Source organism: Phoxinus phoxinus (assembly GCF_949152265.1).
Source record: "Phoxinus phoxinus genome assembly, chromosome: 3".
NCBI classification, from domain to species: Eukaryota; Metazoa; Chordata; class Actinopteri; order Cypriniformes; family Leuciscidae; genus Phoxinus; species Phoxinus phoxinus.
The window spans coordinates 7,778,411-7,801,947 of NC_136878.1; the positions used below are offsets into that span (position 1 = coordinate 7,778,411).

The window sequence follows — 23,537 nt, forward strand, 5'->3', positions numbered from 1 at the left end:
GCGAGCTATAATGCACATACGTGTTCTTTTTGTTTCTTAGAGGTTGAATTCATTTCAAAATCTGCCAAACTTCCAATACTACTTCTGAATAGGATGTCTACTTCATAAATTGTATGAACATTGTAAAAATAATGGTTCAGATCACTCAAACAACATATGGAAATGGAGGCACCCTTATATGGGCAGTAATGTCAACTAGTGGAAGAGTTTGGTACTGCACCCAAACAAAATCTCACTGAAAGCTTATTTTTTTTGAGATATCAACTTATAATTTGAAACACAACTTTTTCAGATTTTTGGCTTAGATTTTTTTGCATTTTTAGAGTCCTCTAGGTTTTGAAAATATGTATTTTATATGAATAATAAAAATTTACATTTTCATAAACTTCTATAACTTTTTTTCTGTTTAACTTTCCCAAATGTCTTCTTTAAAACAAGACCAATCTTACATCTACATTCCAAAGCATTCTTGAATTACAACCATTTAAGTTCGGAATGTGCATTTTCATGTCTATTAAAAAAAAGGGTTAAGGGGATAACAGTGCATGCATATTAAAGTGATCACATCTAACTATAAGGGTATTCCAAGTGTTGTGACTGTATGCATGACCCTTTAAACACAATTTTAACAAATGGAAAAAATATTTTTATAATTGTTTATTGATCAAGCAGCATTTACAAATGTGGTATGTAATTCCTTTGACACTATAAAATGTACCAAAAAATGACATTAGTTAAATGCACCTAGTCTACAAAAAGCAAGAAAGAATAACAAATGCTCAGAATCTTTACTGACCTTTACAAACAAAGTTTTTACACACCAGTAACCTTGGTCTTTGCCAATATTGTAGAAATTAGATAAAAATGAACATATGAAAATAGCTCCTTTATGGCATTGTAGTAACAAACATTTTTCCTAATACACAATTTTCTTTAACCCGTGATCTAAAAAAAACTTTGACAATTATTCTAATGCTGCTTTAGTGCCCTGAAAAATCGATCACTATATAAAGAAAACAAGTTAACATAAAAACGTGTTAGCAAATACAGAGTCACACACAAAAAAAGTAACCCTATTATTAATCTAATACTGTAACAAAGATATATTTCTCTCTAGAAAGAGCTTCATTCATTTACCAGATCTGATTCCTGGATTTATTAGTGATTTGTGCCAACAAAATATAAATCAATTTGTGCATTTCTCATTGCATGAACCCCTGTAGCTGAGATTCTCCATTAGCTCATTATAAAGATAGCTGGAAAAAGTTTTTAATGTAATTTTAAAATCTATTTTTGGGTCCCGCAATCAAAAGGTTAAACGAACTATCGCTACAGTACTATTTGTGTATATATCTGTGCTTGGTAGTAGTGACCAAAATAGGTCACAAAACAGCAGCCTGTTCTGACATTAAACAAAAAGCAAGTTAAACTATAAGGCCACACTAGAGCTGGGCATGTTTAGAGCTCGCAAAAAAAATTAAACAAAAGAATCCCTCATAACAGTTTGAGTTCAGTATTTGCGATATGCTAGAAATGCTCATTCAAAAGTGATCAGTATAGTCACCATCAGTAACTTATTTTCTAAGTGCAATGTTTAAATGACACCAAAAGTTGCTACACCGATTATAATTCCTTTTGCTTGACCTCAAACAGCGTTACGTTAAAAAAAAAAGAAGAAGAAAAAAAAAAGATTCTGACAACACTGGAAGACTTGTGCAATACTCAAAGTATTTTTTTGCGGAACATAATGGCAGCAGGTAAACCAAACAGGGATTTCTGGTTATGTATTATAATTACCCCCGCAATTAAGAAATAAACGTTTGAACAAAATCAAAAATTGAACAAAATCAATTTTACGATTCCATTGAGAAAAAGGTCCTTCAAATAGTCTAGCATTAAAATACTGCATTAATATCCTTTCAAATTAGTCATGTAAATACTTTGATTCTCAGTAGTGGGATTTAAATCAGCACTGCTGTTTCTGCAAAAGCAAACGTTTAGGCGTCTTCTTTTTTTAATCTTTATTAACCCAAGCTCTTAAATGCTGTGACTGAAGCACCTCTGGTTATAAGACAGTCATGTGGAGTAATACTGTGTTAGTGGCCCAAACAAGATCCACCGTGAAGGTCTTTTTCTAGCGTCTTCGCCGCAGCCTCAGCTGGACATGTCCTTCCTCTGAGCTCGAAGCACCTCGGTCACGCTCACAATATCTTCTTCTGGCACCTGAGACAAAAAAAGGTTTGGATTTAGACGACACAAAAACACAGGGATGTGATCATCCCATTCAATTATGCAATATTTGTTAGGGATGGCACATGCTGTAAGCTGAACAACACACGCTCGTATGAAACGTTTTTTTTGTGTGTTTTTTTAGGATTGGCGTAAACAGAGACGCATCCTCTCAAACTCACGTGGATCAGGGTATTACAGAAAGCAGGTTATGTGACAAGCGGATAACCTCAACTTTTGGCTCAAAAAACGGCATTTTAAATGGCGTTTAAAAGTTTGGGATCGGTAAGATTTTTTATGTTTTTAAAAGAAATCTCTTATGCTCACCAAATTTATTTGATAAAAAATAAAACCCCAGTAATATTGTTAAATATTATGACAATTTAAAATAACTGTTTTCTATTTTAATATATTATTAAATGTAATTTATTCCTGTGACGCAGAGCTGAATTTTAAATTATATATAAATATATATATATATATATATATATATATATATATATATATATATATATATATATATATGTTTGTTTATTTATTTATTTAAAGTCTGACACTCAAGAAAAAAAGAAGCATCCGTCATGATTCATTCAAATCAGAGAAACATGATTCTGTCATCAGGGGTTCTTAAGAAGTTTTTCACACGCATGGACATACCGTACACAGAGCCGCTATATATAGAGTACATTAATGATGATGAAATCCAGTGCAAGCCAGTGAAGTCCCCGCCACCACAATGAGGAACTGGCCAAACTATTTCTGTCAGCAATTTCCTTGAAGTACCCTAAGATTTGAAGCTAATAATATTTAAGCGTTTTATTTTAAATTTTTTAATTATACATAGCATCTAGACACTAGACATCTACACACTACAGCTCACAATACAAATGTTTATGTCTTATTCTTCACTTTCAAATGTTCAAACCCCTTGAGCTTTTAACATTTTGCTTTTATTTTGGTGGAATATTGGCGAAACACAAACATTGGAAATGCAAATATGAATACAAGTAAAGCGAATAGCCCACATTGCATTCCCAAATGCACCTTAAAATCACAGCGCTTGCAGAGATGGGGTTTTACTGTCGCTCTGAAAACACTTATACGCTGAATTATGTGTTATAAACATAATTCCGCTCATCACTATATAGTATTTCAATCAATGTAATATTTCAGTTTTATTGCAATTTAATTATGCATGTGTATCCATTTATTTTAATGTTACACTAAATTTAATTTTCTGTTTGGGACTTTAGCTAAAAAAAAAAAAAACTTTAGCTCAACTCACACAATAACATTTTATAATATTTTATTAATTATGAGAAGAAAGAGATAGAGGAGAAAAACATGAAACTAGCTCAAAGGTTTTTTTTTACAGCCAAGGTAATATATCACGAAGTACAGCGTTATAAATGTGGATAAAGCATTCTTAAGATTTAAATATTAAAAACTTTGCTAGATTTGTAATGTTGATAATCACAGTATGTGAAAAGGGTCCATCCAGTACATTTTAATATCAGATGATAAAGCTGATGATGAGTAAGAATGACCCGTGAGTCGTGAACCAGACACAGTTTCTGCTAAAATTCTTATGGGTTTCCAAGAAAAGTGGAAAAGAATAGGAAACTGATTTAACATGACATAATGGAAATAAACAGAGGCGGTGTTGCAGAAATCGTCCAATCAGAGCAGATTCTGAAATTCCTCTGTTTGCTGATCACTAACTAGACAACCACTTGTTGTCCCGTTGGTCAATGTCACGTAAATATCAAAAATGATTCAAATACACTAAATAAAACCCAAATTAATAATGCTCTTATTTTGTAATATATTGAACATTGGGCACCCTGATCTCTAGATGTGTAGAAAACCCACATCGGTTGACTATTACAGAGCTCAAACGTTGTGTGTAGCAAAAAGAGAGAGAAAATATCAAACTTACCAGAGCATGATCAAAGCTGAAGGTGCTGATGTAATACGCTGATATATCACTGTCTGCAAGAGGCTGAGAGATCTGAGCAACTATCCCACATTCATCTGCAAAACGAGACAGAGAGAGAGATAACGGTCAATATTTGGAATAAATCAAACTTTCTGATTGTATCTATTCTTCTATCGCCCAGCTAAACAAACTTCGCTATTGTCTGGACTAGAGATTGGATCAGAAAGAAAAACATTACATTTATATACATGGGCATCCTAACTAAAAACTTTTTATATTCATTATCAAATAATCCTGAAACATATGCATCACAGTTTCCACACAAATATTAAGTGACTGATTTTGAATGCTCGTCACAGTCAGCAACTATGCGTCATACAAAACGTTGACTACATGTGAAGTGCATGAGAGACTCACGATAAAGCCAGGGATTCCCACACTGTTGTTGTCGTTAAATATTGACTTAATATAATACTTTAATACTTTAATAACACATTTGCAGATTCACAGTTCTCTAATGCTGGTTATGGTCACATACATGACATGCATGTAAAGAAATATTTAATGGCTTGGTTTCACAGACAGGGTTTAGATTACGACAGAATTATTCCTTAGTTCAATTAGGACATTCAAGTAGCTTTTATAAATGTGCCTAACAAAAAAAAAAAAAAAAACATTACTAGTGTGCATCTTGAGACAAATCAATGGCACTGACATATTTTAAGATGGCTTAAGTTGCTTTCAGTTAAAACAGCTCAAACATGCATTTATGCTCAAATATGCATTTAATGTGCATGTTTGTGAATTTTGAGGGTGGAGCAATGAATGGAGGGGTTTGTGTGATTGGGTTGATTTCAAATATCAACAGCGGTCAACAACAATTCTCAGAAATTGCATACTACACCTTTAAAAGTGCCCCTATTATGCTTAATCTGATATATAATTTCATGCAGTGTGTAATATAGCTGTTTGTAAATGTAAAAGGTCTGGAAAGTTTTAAAGATCAAAGTGCACGATAAATGGAGTTATTGCCAGAGTAATGCCAGCCTATGGTCTTCATTGGCTGCCCGTGAACAACGTCTTCTTCCAAAGGATGAGGACTCGAATTGATACGGTAAAACCAACGCCATCGTAACTGTCCATATCACTGTGCATCAAGTGCTGAGGAAGATCCAGAGCTGATATTCAGATATGCACCGAAATCCACTAAGTGGTAGACCAATATCAACAGGGCCATCTGACCGACCAATCAGATCAGAGTAAGAGAGTAAGTAGAGAGACCGAATCCTTTATAGAAAGCGTCTGAGAAAAGATGCTACAATGCATGTTGTGAGGTCATTAAGAGTGTTTTTTGATCTCGGATGCATGTAAACCTATCATAAGAAACTCCAAAACAAAATTAGGAACCTTTAAAACAGCATATATAGGGGCACTTTTTCAATTATTAGAATACAAATAAAATAAAAATTATTAAAATGTGAATTTTTATATTGATACCCTGCAATACTGAATTAATTCTACTGCAAGTATATTATCTTTTTCTTTTCTTTTACTGAGCTAACTGTAATGCATTGTGGGATTGTTGAAGGTTACATGGTGGCTTTGAATGCGTCTAAAAGAAAGCTCACCGAAGCCGAGAGGCTGCCCTCCTATCCTCACCATCCTCCAGAGCTCACCAGAGGAGCTGGTGAAGAGAAGATCAGCTGGGAATCTGACACAAACACACATTGGTGATTTTATTGAAATGTGCATCTAAAAAAGCTTTGATAGCACCCGTTCATGACTCTGTGAGGGTCTTACTGTCTCTGTGCTTCTGTGTCCATCACTAAGGAAACGTATCCATCAATCAGAGAGAAGGAGAAGAACTTGATACATTCCATGTCCTGATCAACACTGGCGCCCTCTTTAGGACTGCAGGAGAAAAATGCATTTAAAAAAATGAAAACAGCACACACATAAAATGCAAATTTTAGTTGTTTCAATAAATGGATTACTTTGGAATGGGATTTTTTTTATAATTGTTTTTGAAAATGTAACTTGATTACATATTTCAACTTATCCCTTGACATGAAACAGGCAATTATTTTTTGGGGGAGAATTATTTTTGGCTCACTTTTCTGTCTCTGTGTTGCAGGTCTTATATAAAATATAGAACCATTTTACTCATTAAGTTATATTAACAGGCAAATTGTGTGATAAACTGAAATTAGTTCAAGACGCCTCTTGGTGGCAGTAAAGACCAATCAATTTTGTGCTATTGTTGATGCCAATCAGGTGGAAATGAAATACAAAATTGAAAGCAGTGAAAACAGCATCCCTGCATGTTTCATACCTGTTCGAGTAAAACAGAACATCTATGAGTGTGGTGGCGATCGCTGGCAGAGTATCCGGATCCAAACTCATTACGCAAAACTGATTCTCAGGAATCAGCACTGGATGAACTGTTGCATGCGGAACTGAACACACAAAATAACACTTTAAAATGTCAAAAACAATAATACCACATGGAATGCACTTGTTTAAATGTACAAGCTGGTATTGAATCAACATGTCAATGCAACACACTGATAAAATTATGATTTATGCTAAGAAAAGGGTGCAGTCAAGTGTTAATGACATCAGGAGCCAGATTTACTAAACAGGGCAAAGTGAGAACGCAATCCCATAAAAGTGCCGATGGGAGGGGAATGTTCTGAACGTGATCCTCTCACGAGACGCAAAATAAAGAACAAAGACGCAGCCGGATCATTTCCATAATGACAATCTACCAAGAGCAGCACAAATTAGCGTCTGGTTTCAGAAATGCTTTTTTAGGGCAGTAGCCTAAATAATGCCGCAAATACCAGTAAATTGACGAGCGCAAGCCTTAGTATATCACCTTGCATGATTCATTTAAATACTTTCCCCCCATACATTTTGCGTCTGAAAGGGAAACTCCTACAAATGCATTTGCAATAAGGTCAGCTGCAAAATGAACCCTGTCCACACCTTTTCAGCGCCAATTCTTCACTGCGTGTCTTTAGTAAATCCTGACAGTAGTTTTTTTTAAAGATGTTGGTAAATCTGCCCTCAAATCTTTTTATACCAGGGAGGAAGCTTGGAAATTTTAAAGCTACAGTGTTTTCCCATAGTATAATTAACTATTCTTAAAAATATCAATTTTACAATTTCACATTATATGTCCTCTTCAAAAAAAAAGAAAAGAAAAAAAAAGGGTAAGGTCAAGATGTGTGAATACACTACCATTCAAAACCTTGGGGCCAGTATGATTTTTTTAAGTACTTTTATTCATCAAGGATGCATTAAATTGACCAAAACTGACAGTAAAGGCATTTATGTTACAAAATATTTCTATTTTAAATCGAAATTTCAACATTGATAATAATAAAAAAATGTTTCTTGATCAACAAATCATCATATTAGAATGATTTCTGAAGGATCATGTGACAATAAAAATGTTATACATTTTATTTAAAAATATATTCAAAGTCATTTAAAATTGTACTAATATAACACAAAACAGTTTTTACTGTATTTTTGATCAAATATATGCAGCCTTGGTAAGCATAAGAGACTACTTTCATCATACCAACCCCAAACTTTTAAATAAAGTGTAAGCATTTCCTTTATCCGCCGTCTCACCCTCTCTTCCGTTTCGCTGAAGGCCGTTGCAGGCGTCCTGACTGTGGACAGGCACTGACTCTCCCCCCTCTTCTCTGAAAATATTAAACTCCTCCACTAGAGTCTCCACCACCACCGACAGGTCTTTCTCTCGCACCTAAAACACAAACATCCAGGTCAGTAAGTTGATCAAATACATTTCTATATAAATTAAAACTCCTAACAGCACTCCCCGAGGTGGCCATGTTTATTTTGTACTTCAGTTTTGTAGTGTTATTGCATTTTTAGCATGTGTTAGCATGTGTTAGCACGGCAAAACTTTATTTTACAGTGTCCTTGTTAAAGATGTTAGAGTACATGTAGTTACTATAGTAATAACTATAAATTATGCATAACCCTAAACCTAATCATAACACTATAGTAAGTGCATGTAGTTAATCAACATTTCTCAGTACTTAATGTGACAAGGACACCTTAAAAAAAAAAAAAAAAAAGTGTAACAAAAAAACATGCAAAATTGAATCAAGCAGTTATGAAGATTATGTTTTTAGTTGCTGTCGTAGCACCCCCTGTGGGTGACTATTTGGTGTGAGTCTTCAAAATGTATTTTTTTTATTTTGGAAATCAAGGTCAAGGATTCAGAAAAAAAAAATATTCTGATTCTAGCACATAAATCTCCAGACATCACCACTTTCATTACACATCTACCAACTTATTAAAAACAAAAGGCGTCATAAAATTGTAAAACATTTACAACAAGCAGGTGTCTGATGTTAGAGCATGTTCCCTTTAATACTTTATTTATTAACACTGTTCTGTGTCTCTGGGTTCAGCCAAATGTCCGCCAGCTCCACTTCTGTGTTCGTATCTTTCTTTGCTTATTAAATCACATTCACAGCACAAAGCTAATTTTTCCCCAACAATAAATAAGCAACAATTACATACAAATGATTATAAAATAATACTGCGGCGTCAGAGTTATCATAATTATCAGTATCTAAAATAAATAAATAAAGTTCACATTTACATTTAAGTTTATGGAAAACTTATTATGGAAGCTCCAACTTCTCCTACTTGAGGGTTGTGACATGATGTAAAGAATATATCATATGACATGCAAGAATAAATATTAAGGATAGTCACTGACACAAAACTTCCAGCCTAAACTCATCCAATTATTTCTAGGAAAGTTGCTGATAGGCTTGAATAAGAAATATGTGTGTTATTAGCTATGTTTCTATTTTAAAAAATGCAAATTTAACGTGTGCAAAAAATAGCAATATTGCATAAAACATTTGTGAATAAAGTTTCCATCCCTTGTGTTCAAGAGAACAAAGCTGCCACTTCCTGGGAAATTGGTGCAAAATATCTGTAATAAAAAAATGGAAGTGTCTGCAATCGGGGATTGCATCCTGCATCTATTTTATCCTACATGATAAATGACTAGCATCTCAGAACGCGCAGACGAAATGCAATAAACTCTGTCATGCTATGCTGGTGTTTGGGAATGCAATAGGGGTGTAACGGTACATGTATTCGTCCTGAACCGTCACGGTTCGGTGCATACAGCCAGACAACGGAAACAGTCAGTCACAGGTGATCCACACTCCAATCCAGAATACGACACGCGCGGTAATGCAATGCTGTTTGCTAACCGCCACAACAGGAAAAAGACCAAAGAAGAGAGGATCTATGCACCAACCCAAAACAATGGGTGCTTCTCAATACTCGAATTGCGCTCCACTAACTTCACCGAAAGGAAGCCGGGATGGCAGAAAGAAGCATTACTTTATAAAAGCAGAATGATTTGTTTTTATTGTGAGTGTACAACAAAAACAGACGAATGATGTCTTACTCTTATCTGCATGACCAAAAATGAGTCTGACAAAGTATTTTAAGTTGTTTCCGCTGTTGTAACGAGTGCCAATTTGTGTCGTGGAAGTTCAGTGAAGAAATACGCGAGTCCTAGAAATGGAAACCTCAGGTGCGGCTTCACTCGCTGTCTCTCGTGGAGAGGTGAAGTAGGCTCTTTTTCTCCTTCTCGCTCGTCTTTCCATGATTTCTTGAAAATGCGTAATATTGAACTTTGTGCATCCGCCATTGTCACCGCATGCTAATGAACTCTCACACTCAAAGAAAAAGACAGCGTAGGCTACGCACAAAACGTTAAATCAAAGCAATACGTTTGAAAACAGCTGTTGGATTTTACCATGCTGCATTGGTCAATCTATCAATTAGAGTAACACATCACCAATTCCTTAATTTGTATTTTAAGCAATAAGGAAAATGGGGGGCCCGGACATGTAAATGTACCAAACTTGTATCGAACCGTGACCCCAAAACCGAGGTACGCACCGAACCGTGACTTCTGTGTACCGTTACACCCTTAGAATTCAATCACGTGAGACACTTCGGGGAGGGAATTAAAAAATGTAACAAAATTTTCAGATGCTGTGCAATGAAACTGATCCACTGGTAAGTCCAGTTATCCAATCACATCCATTCCTGAGGCAAAGTCACATGAGTGTTGTGTTGTGCATTCCGTGATTTATTCGGTAAATGTGTTTCCATCGTAGTTTATGAGTATTTCTTATCAGACAAAACCAACTATGTGCATATTTATAATTTATGCGCACCTTGGCGTTTCCATCCAGCCTTTTAATGCGATAATCCAAAATTTGCAGAAAAATAGGTGGATGGAAACATAGCCAATGATCTCAAAGACACAAAACACTCGCTTACCAGAATAAAGTCGGTCTGGTATGTAGAGAGCATGAACACGGATACATGCTGCTCAGCCAATGGAGCGATGACGGACTTGGCGATCTTGGTGACGCCCACGGCCTGTGAGCTGCTGGAGGCGTTGCCATTGGAGACGACATTGAGCGGGAGCCAAGTAGAGCCCTCCACCTGTAAGTGCTCGGACGGCTGGAGCTCTGGAACAGCAGGATGACGGATCAGTCCGTATCAATCAAATACACCAGTTTCCTTTACTATCCAAACACATTTTACGACATTTGTAGAGAAAACACTATATTTTTAGTGGAGAACTTCAATGAGAAACTCATTCTGCACCGAATGATAGGGTGATTTTTACTTGGTATATAGAAAATAGACAATGCCTTTTGTTTAAAAATTTGTGGTCTGGTCAGTATGATTTTTTTGTTTTGGGGGGGAAGAATTTAATACTTTTATTCAGAAAGAATGCATTACACTGATCAAAAGTGACAGTAAAAACATTTAACATAAATGATTACTATTTAAAATAAATGCTCTAATAATCTATACATCAAATAGCACAGTCTACACATTCCAATATTGATAATAAGAAATGTTATTTAAGTAGCAAATCAGCATATTAGAATGATTTCTGCAGGGTCATGTGACGCTTTGATCACAGGAATAAATGTAATTTTCAAGAATATTCAAATAGAAAACATTTAAAAATTTAATAATATTTCACAATATTATGTTTTTTGATCAAACAAATGCAGTCTTGGTGAACAAAAGACCTAAATACTAAATAAATAAAAAAGATCTTACTGACCCCAAACTTGTGAACAGTAGTGCATCTTGGGATCTTTTTGGACCTTAACCAATAAGCAAACAAACTCTAGCATCATGGCAGAGAGTTTTGCACAAGCAAACAGCACTCGCATTTTCTTCAGATAAATGTACAAATATAGTTGCATTACCCTATGCAATGAAACTAGTCTAATGAAATACAGTCTCACAGACTAAACCACAATAGGAAGTTATTTCTCAAATACTGATTGTGTTAACACTCTAACCAATCCAGAGTCTATAATTATTCACAGAATTACAGCAGGAAGTTGCAAATGTCTCCGTGGGCAGGCATGCCACTTTGACAGCATAAGAGATCAGAAATGAACAGGGTGATTCTGTAACCCATTAAAGGATTAGTTCACTTTCAAAAAAAATGTTGCTGATAATTTACTCACCCCGATGTCATCCAAGATATCCATGTCTTTCTTTCTTCAGTCGAAAAGAAATTCAGGTTTTTGAGGAAAACATTCCAGGACTTTTCTACACAGAATGGACTTATATGGCAACCATCTTTCCCAATGCTCAAAAGAAGGTTTAAATGTCCGTCTCAATGCAGCTTCAAAGTCTCGACACGATCCCAGTCCAGAAATAAGGGTCTTATCTAGCGAAACGATCGGTCATTTTCTAAAAAAATTTAAATTATATCATTTTTAACCACAATTGTTCGTCTTGTGCTGGTCTGTGACGCGCCACGCATTACGTCATCACGTTGGAAAGATCACGTTCACGTCATCCAAGTTATTTGTCTGTGTACTCCGGTTCAAAAAAGTAGGGAAGGGCGAAAAAATCCATCTCATTTTCTTCAAAATCGTCCGACATATTTGTTTTAAAAAAAAAGGCACGTCGCAGACCAGCACAAGATGAACAATTGTGGTTAAAAAGTATATCATTGTAATTTTATTTAGAAAATTACCGATCATTTCGCTAGATAAAAACCTTATTTCTCGACTGGGATCGTGTCGAGACTTGAACCTTCTTTTGAACATTGGGAAAGATGGTTGCCATTGAAGTCCATTATATGGAAAAAAATCCTGGAATATTTTCCTCAAAAACCTACATTTCTTTTCGACTGAAGAAAGAAAGACATGGACATCTTGGATGACATCGGGGTGAGTAAATTATTATCAGCTTTTTCTTTTTTGAAAGTGAACTAATCCTTTAACACCACAGCGTCTCAAAATGAAAGAAAACATCTTGTTCTCGTATCAGAACATCTGCAAACAAACACTGCCTCTGAAACTTTGTTCCTATAGTCGTGTTTGCCTTCCTGTAGACTATGAGAAGAGGAAAAGGTTCGCAGGGGTTTGTCAGCGCAGAGGAAACAGCTGTTTGGATCAGAGGTTACAGAGGGGCTCGATAATAACAGACAAGAACTCCGTGTACTGTTCACCTGTTCACTGATCAATGCTCCAGAGTCAATAGAGATCATGAGGGATTGAGAATCTGTTCAGGGATCAACAACAACCAGGATATTTTTCTGCTGGGCGAATTGGGTCAGTAGTTCACATTTGCATTGGCCCTGCTAATAATTATTAATAATAAATAAATAAATAAATAGTAATGTTAACATAAAATATATATTTTTTTAAATTATACTTTCAATGTTTTTGATGAATAAATTGATCAAAAGTGACAGCAAAGACATTTATATTTAAGTTACAAAGAATTTCATAAAATATTAAGTAGCAAAACCATTTTCAACTGACCACCAAATCAGCATATTAGAATGATTTTGGAGAAAAATATGTGACTAAAGACTGGAGTGATGCCACCACAAAAATAAATTGCATTTAAAATACAGTATATTAAAAGAAAATAATTTAATAATATATAATTACAACTAATTAATTACGCATAAAATTATTATGCATAATTGTAATAAGTTAACAATTGACAATATTGCTGTTTTTTGTTGTGTGTTTTTTTTTAAATAGCATTTTGATAAAAGAAAATGTAGCCTTGGTGAGCATGAGAGTTCTTTCAATATATTTATAAATATTTATTTAGCAACATATTTTATACGCAGTAGAAAGTAATGATAATTATCAATATTTCATGTTTTCTATTAATATTTCATGAAATAAATGATTAGTGTGTGCTGCTAATAGGGCAGATTTTGATCTTAAAAATCTATAATGAATGTTTTATTGCTTCAAATACTAACAGCATCATTTTGAATAATGAAACTTTTTATATGCCAAGTAAATCATGGAAAGTATTATTCTGTCCATCTTGTTCAAGCACGTCACATTTCCATATTCTTCACATTTCAATGCAGTTTCAAGTAATGAATCAAATAAAGACTGATTTCAACTTGAATTTAGTCAAAAAATAGATTAAGTATTTAAATACTGAATATGCTAGCTGAATATTTTTGCTGCTGTATTTATCCAATCGTGGCTGTTCTGTTCACACTGCATAAATGCAAATAAGAATGTTAACCCAGGGTTTAGAAATGTACAGTGTGAAATATCAGATTATGAATCCCCAGGATCAAATGTTGACAACATATCACAACAAACACAGAATTAACAAAGAAATGATATAATTCTCAGTACATTCCATGGCAATGTGTGTCATCATCTGAACACAAGAGAATTAGGAGACGTGCAGTGTGTGTGTGTGTGTGTGTGTGTGTTACCTTTAAATCCCTCCTCATCAAGGACAACGGTGTAATTTTCCGGAGTTTCTGTGAGGCTGAAAAATTTGCATCTGTGAGAAAGAGAAAAGCCACAGGAGAGACAGAAAACAAATAGAGGGAGAGAGAAAGAAAAAAGAAAAAACAGACAGATCAGACATTGCATAAATGGACAAAAACAATGTCAGATTGTTGTAAAGAGTGTTCCAGCAGGGAGGCGTGAGATGGAGAGAGAAACCACATCAGACCCCTTTGCAGAAAAAGTGAAAGCTGTTTTTTCTTTCACTTAAAGTTAGAGCCGACAACTGAAATTCATTCATACGGTTCTGCATTTCGGTTGATGCTGAACTGGTTTGTTGCGATTGATAAATTTGAGGTGAAGAGAACGTGGGAGTGCGTTTGTGTGAATTGCCTTCTTCACGATGGGGTTTGACCCAAATATTTTAGGGGCCGGTCCAGGAACCCAGAACAACGTGCTCCACTTCATTCAGTCGATCTATTGTCTAAGAGCCGCAGAGCTGAGAAGCAGCTGGGAATCATGGGAAAAGAAGAGCTCATTGAGCTGTGTTGAATTGTGCAAATGAAATCTAGACTGGGTCATGAATTTTTACTGAAACCAAAGATAAAATACAGTAATATTGAATTTGATTAGTTATGTACAGCAGCCATGTACAACTCGAATAACGTTAATTTATTAAGTTAAAAAATATATACACTACTGTACCTTTCAGAAGTTTGGGGGTCTGTAAGATTTTTTACTTTTTTTTTAAACAAATGCTCACCAAGGGTGCATTTATTTGATCAAAAATACACACGAAAAAACGGTAATATTGTGAAATACAATGGAAAATAACTTTATTTTAATACATTTCAAAGTTGAGCAGTCTTCAGTGTCACATGATCCTTCAGAAATCATAATATGCTGATTTGCTGCTCAAGAAACATTTCCTATTATCAATGTTGAGAACAGCTGTGCTGCTTAATTTATTTTTTTGGAAATCATGATACATTTTTTTCAGGATTCTTTGATGAATAGAAAGTTCAAATATATATATATATATATAAATCTTTTGAAACAAATGCCTTCACTGTCATTTTTTTATCCATTTAATCCACCCTTGGTGAATGAAAATATTCCTTTCTTTTTCTTCACAAAAATAGATAAATTGCTGACCACAAACTTTTGAAATGTGATACCTTTATACATTTACACTCAAAAAATCTAAACAAAAAGATTGAATAGGTAGGCTAATGAATATTTCTCAATTTTATCATACTACTTTTGTGACCTCACAACACCCTTAAAGTTCACTCAATGTTTATTAGGGCCCAAGCCCTGAAAGGGCGCAGAGCCCTATTGTTCTTCTAAGGGTTTTTTGTTTTTCTTCTTCTTCTTCTTCTTCTTCTTCTTTATAATAAAAATTTTTTCAAGGTTTTTGCCACTTTTGGGGGCCTTAACATACTCAAACTCTTGAAACTTTGCACACTGGTCAGAACCCGCGGCCATTAGAGCCGGACTGAAGCTGGTACCCGGGCGTGGCAGGGGGGCTCGACAGCGCCCCCTGGAACGGGGTCCGAAAACTTGGTCCATAAATCAAACACGCTTGCATTAAATAATATGAAACTCGGTACACTTATAGATCTCATCGGTTCATATATCCTTCATGCTCTGACTTTTTACCCCAGCCCAACAGGAAGTCGGCTATTTGGCGTAGTTTAAAAAACACATGCAATGGAATTTAAAATACTCCTCCTAGACGATTCAAACAATCACCACGAAACTCGGTGTGCATGAAGTCAAGACATTGAGGATGAAAAGTTGCGAGGGGATTTTTGATATCTCGAACGGTTTGGCCGTGGCGAGGAAACGAATTTATGGCGAATATTGGAAACAGGAAGTGTGTTATAACTTCTGCATACATTAACTGATCTTGATGAAACTTCAGCAGTGTGTTCGCTGTAAGAGGCCGATCGCATGGATGTGACTATTGTGAGTCAAAGTTATAGCGCCACCAACTGGCAGCAGGAAGTGTGTCACTTTCAAAATGCTTTGAAATCACCCTCTTATTTTTACCCGATTTGCTTCAAACTTCATCTGTATAATGTAAACACACGACAGATGTAGACCTGTGAAAGGATTATTGATATCTTTAATACCGTCGCCATGGCAACGCTTGAAACTTTTATATTCTTTTTGGATGCATTTGAGGCTCTTAACATGCTTCAAATTACATGAAACTCAACATGCATTTGACATTTATTGTCTAATTGACATGTGCGAAGTTTCAGAAACGGGCGTTGTAAGGGGCTCAGTAGCGCCACCTTTAGTCAAAAATGGGGTATTAGTTTTACCTACAGTAACCAAACTCGGTACGTATATTCTTCTCTTCGATCCGGACAACTTTCTAATTTACAGTCATTAGCTCCGACCAACAGGAAGTCAGATATTGTGGTTTGAATGTGTATTTTCTCTCTCTCTGTCTCTCTGCCATTCTGTGTGTGTGTGTGTGTGTCTGTCTGTGTGGGGAGGGGAGGGGGGATGTGTGTGTGTGTGTGTGTGTGTGTGTGTGTGTGTGTGTGTGTGTGTGTGTGTGTGTGTGTGTGTGTGTGTGTGTGTGTGTGTGTGTGTGTGTGTGTGTGTGTGATTTTGGTTGGGTGACAGTTATAGGTTACAGTTTGACAAGAGTTTATAGTTTAACAAAAGCACAATGTTGTGTTTCATTGCGAGTGTACACAAATATAAGGAAACACTTTGCATTTTGAATGATGTTCTGTATGAACAAAATGACGGAGTGTGTTTTGTTCGATCGAGCCTCACACACACACACACACACACACACACACACGCACACGCACACGCACACGCACACGCACGCACACGCACACACACGCACACACACACACACACACACACACACACACAGCATTCCAGCATTGCAATCTTGACATCGCAGAATGTTCATTATAGCCTTAATAAAATATAATAATAAAATAGTCAACCTTACATATAAAAATTACACTGCTCTGTTTAAATTGTCATTTGTACAGTTTGTGCCGTTCATAGTAAGCACCGCTCCACTGTGAAGAGGATAATTTTTCTATATTGGAACGTGAGTGTACAAAGTGTACAAAGTACAAAGCCTATAAAAAGAATAGTTTAGCATCCAAAAATGTTAATAATATATATGTTAAAAATAGGGGGAAAATATATATATATATTTTTTTTTTTTTTTTTTTTATATATTATATATATATATATATATATATAAAATTAAAGCTGCAAGCAGCGATGGAGGGCCCAAGCCGGTGGCACCGCCACCCGGTCCCTTTAGTGTAACTAAAGGCAGCGGGTGGCGGTGCCACCAGCTTGGGCCCGCAATCGCTGCTTGCAGCTTTAATTTGTTTTGTTATTCCAAACCTGTATGACTATTATTCTATGAAAACTTTTGTCACTGTGTTTTTCCCCCCTGTGCAATGACAATGAATGATGACTGCAGCTGCTTGCAAACATTAGTTTTGTGTAGCAATTTTATTTATTTTTGCAATAGAAACCACTAAGAAACTTTGCTTTGACGTCAGTACTCGTTCTTGCAGTAGTCCGCTAACATGGTGTTTAACTTTCAGGCCAGTGCAGCTGATTCCTGTGCTGTCTGCAACTCAGCAGAATACTATCCGGACCCCAATGACTAGGCACATCAATCCAGGGGCCAAACCCCCACCCTCAGGGCTACACTCAGCACAGCAGCATTGTGTCAGCAAGTCTCACACTTCCTAACAACATCTAGAGCTCCTAGGGTTCAACTTCCTGTACGAGCTCCATAGCCTTCTGGAAAAAAGAGAAATATAGGAGTGGTGTTAAACCAACATCCTCCAGAACGGTGAGAAAAGAGAGGGAACTATGTTTTCTATATTGGTGCACTCCAGTCAAAGTCTTTAATAGATTCAAGTCATTATTAACGGTTAAATCCTTATTTTACCCTAGTCCTCCTATGCACGTTCATGAGAAAAGTAACAATGGGTATCATTCACTAATAATTATGTGAATTATTTGTATGCGTGTAATTTTATGAATACAGTATACACTGCAGAGAAGGGGTTTAACAGTTCAAATTACTCACAGTTTGGTTATCATCACGGTTTTCGGGTCGGTATGTGCTATGTTATTGGACTACTGTCACATTAAAATAAAGAAAATAAGAACAAATAATCAAGTTACAAGCAACAGCACAAATAAATAAAATAGAGCAAAGATACAAATAAAATAAACAGTGCTTTTCAGGTTATTTAGGCATCTAACAGTAGCTTTCAGGTACAGATATTCAATAAAGTAATCAAATGTAAAACGCCACCGAACATAATCTTCACTGTATTTAATTCAAGATTAATCAATATAAAACGTATAAAAGCTATTCAGTCAGGAGTAGCGAGTGATTTTCTTATATTTTGTTGTTTGATTAATATTAGAAACAGACAGCATTATTAGGCTGCTATCACTTTAAGAAATAAACGTTTTGACAAAAATTGTGATTGCGATTTAACAAAATTTCAGGTTTGCTGTACTTATTTGTAGGGCTACACAATTTGCCCAAAATTTGGTAATTATATATCAATGGCTATATCATAAGGTAACACTTTATTTTAAGGCAGTGTTTCTCAAATTATTATTTTTTTGCGCCCCCCCTTTTTAAAAAAAATTGATGCCGCTTTAAGGCTGTTTTTTTTTTTTCTGCTGACCTTCTGCCCCTTCTTATTTACTCCAGAGCCGAGCCGCTTTGAAACGCTGCAAACACTGGCGGATGAGTGTAAGAGCACAGTGTCAGGCTTCACTCTTGAGATGCATGCATTTATTTAATTAAATCAGAGCCCTTGCAATTTGATAATTGCACAAAGCCATAACCGCAATTTCATTTTATTTCAATTAATCATGTACAGCTGTGGCCAAAAGTATTGTCAGTGACCTACTACATTTTGTAGATTATTTTTCACATGTTTCTATAGTATACTGGAAATCAATGATTTGTATTTCATAAGTTTTAAAGGCTTTTATTGGCAAAAAAACAAACAAACAAAAAACATTCAATATATGCAAAAATTTACTCTGGCATGCTGGATATCAGCTTCTGGGACAAACCCTGACTGATGGTGCTGCATTCTTGCCTTATTAATGCCCGGAGTTGATCACACTTTATGGACTTCTGTTTGTCCAATCATCATTTGAGGATTGACCACAAGCTCTTTATGGGATTAAGATCCTGGGAGTTGCCTGGCCATGGATCCAAAATGTCAAGTTATGATCTCCGAGCCAATTTGTAATCCCTCTTGCCTTGTGACATGGTGCTCCATCATGCTGGTAAATGCATGGATCATCGAATTGCTCCTGGGGTTGTTGGGAGAAGTTGTTCTGTGGGACGTTTTGATACCATCACCTTTTCTTCTCCAAACAATCAATTTTCCAGATGTCCCAAACAGTCAGAAGGGGGCTTCATCAGAGAAAGTAACTTTGCACCAGTCTTCTGCTATCCCATTGTTGTTCACCTTCAGAATTTCAGTCTGATGTTTGTTAGAGAAGTGGCTTCTTTGCAGCCCTTCTTGGCATGCTGACTAATAGTCTTGGTCTCACATATTGAGCAGCTCTGCACTGGTGCTGACACCATTCTGTAGCGACTCCTCAGGAGGAGACGTCCTGGTGCTTGCTAGACACTCTGGGACATCCTGAAGCCTTCTTCACTGCAAGTGAACCTCTCCGCTTGAAGTTCGTGATGATCCTTTAAATGGTTCTTTCAGATGCAATAATCTTTGCAGCTATTTGTTTGCATGTGATGATGGCTTTTGTTTGGATGACACCATTTCTAACACAAGAACACAATTATTGGAAGCACTTCTTCCCTCCTTTTATAGCAATCAGTTTGCTCTTGTAATCCAATCAGAATGATGAGATTTTACTTGACAAAGGGGCTGTTTATGACACCGTTTTCAACTATAAACATAAAACTGTTCGTTTGCATGACAATGGCGTTTTGTGTGCCTGAAAACGGGTTTCAAAGTACACGGTTTTGAAAATAGTCTCCGTGTAAACACCAAAAAGGCGAATCTCTGAAGAAGATGACGTCATGCACATGCGTATCACGTGTTCAGTCTATAGTGTTTCATTGTCATCTAATGGCCTGCCCTGGCAGCAGAAAATTGCATTTTTAGTCGTTTTCGCGGGTCCGTGTGAATGGGGATCGTTTTGACAACGTCTGTCCACGTAAAACTCAAAGGAAAAACTCTATTTTAAGCATATCTTGTCGTGTAAACGTACCCTAATACTTGTTCACACTTTACCATGTGCTGATGATATGATTAGTGAAATTATGTTAGCTGATCATTTTGTGCCTGGGCTAAAAAACTGTGAAATTTGGGTTTTTGTGATTAAGTTTTTTGGCCAATGAAGTCACATTTGGTTGCAATACACACTAATATGTTTCCATCCATCTATTTGTATGTGCATTTTGGGATGTTGCGTAAAAAACAAAATGGATGGAAACGCCTAGACGCGCATAAATAAATGTAAAAAAAAAAAATCTCTTAAAAAAAACGTATGCGCTCAATTGAGGAGGATACTTTTTTTTATCCGATAAGACGACATGCGCATAAACTACAATGGAAACACATTTAGCCTACCGAATAAATCCCTCGATGCACAACAAAAAACTAACATGTCTTTGCTTCACTGGACTAACCATCCGTTTTATTGCACAGCATCTGTTGGTTTGGTCATTCTGAAATACCTAAGCCAAAGTCTGATATAATGGTATAATGACCAATGTACCAATGATAATTGGTATAATGACCACCTAGAAGCGTCTAACGTGTTTGCGTTTCCAAACATCAGGCATCTGAACGCAAGATAATATGACAGTGTTTATTGCGTTTCGTATGCGCACTCTGAGAGTCATTTATGATGTAGGAAAACAAGCCATAACGGTTTCCCCGATTGCAGGAACTTCCATTTTTATTACAGATATTTTGCACCAATTTCCCAAGAAGTGATGATTTTGTTCTCTTGAAGACACGGGATAGAAACTGTGCTTTATTCCCCAAGTGATTTATGCAATATTCCACTTTTGCAAATAGGCTAAATTTGCAGTTTGCATTTTATTTCACCAAAGCTATGGATAGTTTCAGAAGACTATGAATATAGAGCATGAGGTCTCATGGTCTATTGAAAAACCTCATAATGTTCCAATTTTTGAAACAATATTAGGGTGCGTAAATGGTGAGAGAATTTTTGGATGAACTATCACTTTAATTTCTGCATTTTAAGATTAAAAATGGCTTTGATTTAGGCTTAGGAAGTGATATGCTCAATTCTGGAGCTCTGATATGCTCAACAAGATATGGCTGAACGAACCAGAAAAGGCATATTAAATACACAAACATATATTTGTCTAAGCTCTGTGGAAATCCAATCCTGAAAGTCTCCACAGACTTGAAACAAAAAACTGCCAATTCAACGCATTAAGTAAATACTAAAGTCACACGATGCCCAACAAAATACTTAAATGGATAGTTCACCCAAAAATTGTTATTCTGTCATTAGACCGTTGATGGCACCCATTGACTTTCATAGTTGGAAAATAATAATATAAATACTATACAAAAAAGTAAATGGCTACCATCAACTGTCTGGTTACAACATTCTTCAAAATATCTTCTTTTGTGTTCAGCAAAAGAAAGAAACAGATTTAGAACAACTTGATGGGGAGTAAATGACAACATTTTTGTTTTGGGGTGAACTATCCCTTTAAATCAGCGACATTTTACAATCACGAAGAAAAAAAGAAAAGGGGGAAAAAAAGAAAAACAACCCTGCAAACAATCTTCCTTTTCCATAGATGTCACTTTGGCCATGTGTGCCATGTAGAAAGATTATACCCAAACCCTAACTTTTATTCAAGTGTAAAATTACAGAGTATAACTCAGCACATTAACCCAGACAAAAGTCATGTTTTAAAGTGTTGCAGTAAATTATGGTTTAACTGTGAAATGCATTTTCCACACTCTACTTAGGAAATGCATTGCATACTTTTTATTCAGCACTATAATTTAAATACGTGATATCTATAGGCCACCAGACCTATACATTGAAAAAGTTTTATTTTGTCCCATATGTTAATTTACTCTAACGCGAAGTTTGCATGTAAAATGTAATATGTCAAAATCTGCATGCCCAGTGACTTGGCAAGTCTGTTGTCCAGCAACACATAGGTTTCAGTTACAGCCATTATTTCAAGTCATAGCTGAGGACAAGAAATTGCTCTTTATGAAAACAGCTTCCTTTCAGCTATATCAGTGTGCATCTGTAAGCTTAAAGGCCTCGTGTGCATGATGTGACATTCTTTGGTTATATTGATCATTTCTCCAAACTAACCTAAACAGGGTGAGGCTTTTAAATTGCAGTTGAACGCACTGCAAAGTATGTACTTGAATTGGTGTCAAGACCAAAATTGCATCACCAAACGCGTAATAACATGTTTGCAAACTCATACAGGCGTTGACTGTTCTTACCTCGTCCTGTTTCTTAAAAATATCAGTTTGATCAGAGGATGGGTGTAATGTTCCAGACCAGATTTGCTGATACAAGTGACCCTTAACCTGTGGTCCAAGATGTGCAGGTCCATCGTTTACTAGTCCACCAGGAAAACGCCGTTGAAAATGTATTCTATACAGTGCAGGTGGGCGCGTTAAATAACGCTACGCGAGATCCGCCTATGTTATGTTACAAGACCCTGCGATCAAAACGCTTCATCCTCGTGCACTGGGCACGCTGGTGGCTGGCTGGTGCGAGTGACACATTCGATGTAATCCGATTCGAGAAATTATTGGAAAGTGGATCTAAAGAACTGTTTACAAGAGATACAGTCGGCCTCCTCCAGGGGGCGTTTGGATAATCAGAAAGCTCATTCGAATTTACACGCTTATTTGTCTTATTGGAGATAATTGTAGATTAAACATTTTTATTTTTAAATATTATTTTAAAGGATTGTCACCTGACACATGAATATATCTACCCTAGCAAGCTGTTACAAATTTGTTTTTATCCATATGAAGTCATCACAAGTGATAGTGATTTCACATGTGATTGGTCGACCCCGAGCCGCGGTGAGTAAAGAAACAGGTATCACGTGACAACGCCGTCTGTATTTCACTTCAACAAACATTCCAGGCAGTAATTTACACCTGTAAAAATGACAAAGAGCAACTGAGAAAAACGTTTACGTTATTCTAAAATAGGAAATGTATTATTTAGATGCATCCATCCCCATCCCCTTGCGCAACGCCCCGCCCACCTTGAAACATTGTTTCACGATAACTGTCTATCTACCAGTTCATTTTCTTCTACTTGAATGGTTCGGCAGTGTCACACTCCCCCTTGGTCTTAAAGGGACAGTAGCATTTAAGATGGGCCAATTTCACCAAAATAGCTGCACATGAGGGGCAAGAACTGTTAATATGTTCAGTCCAGATTTTAAATATAAAATCTCTACAATATATAAATTG

The 23,537-nt window shown here is 36.1% G+C and overlaps 1 protein-coding gene across 1 annotated transcript; it reads right to left on the reverse strand.

Moving 5' to 3' along the window:
• Positions 1-486: 486 nt before the first annotated feature.
• castor1 (cytosolic arginine sensor for mTORC1 subunit 1) lies at positions 487-22,917 on the reverse strand. Its single transcript, XM_079607845.1, has 9 exons — positions 22,545-22,917; positions 13,998-14,068; positions 10,532-10,725; positions 7,811-7,946; positions 6,501-6,624; positions 5,969-6,079; positions 5,797-5,879; positions 4,169-4,263; positions 487-2,223 (listed from the first exon to the last, which is right to left on the reverse strand). The coding sequence occupies exons 1-9, from the start codon at positions 22,655-22,657 to the stop codon at positions 2,155-2,157; spliced, it is 996 nt and encodes a 331-aa protein (XP_079463971.1). The 5' UTR covers positions 22,658-22,917; the 3' UTR covers positions 487-2,154.
• Positions 22,918-23,537: the final 620 nt, after the last annotated feature.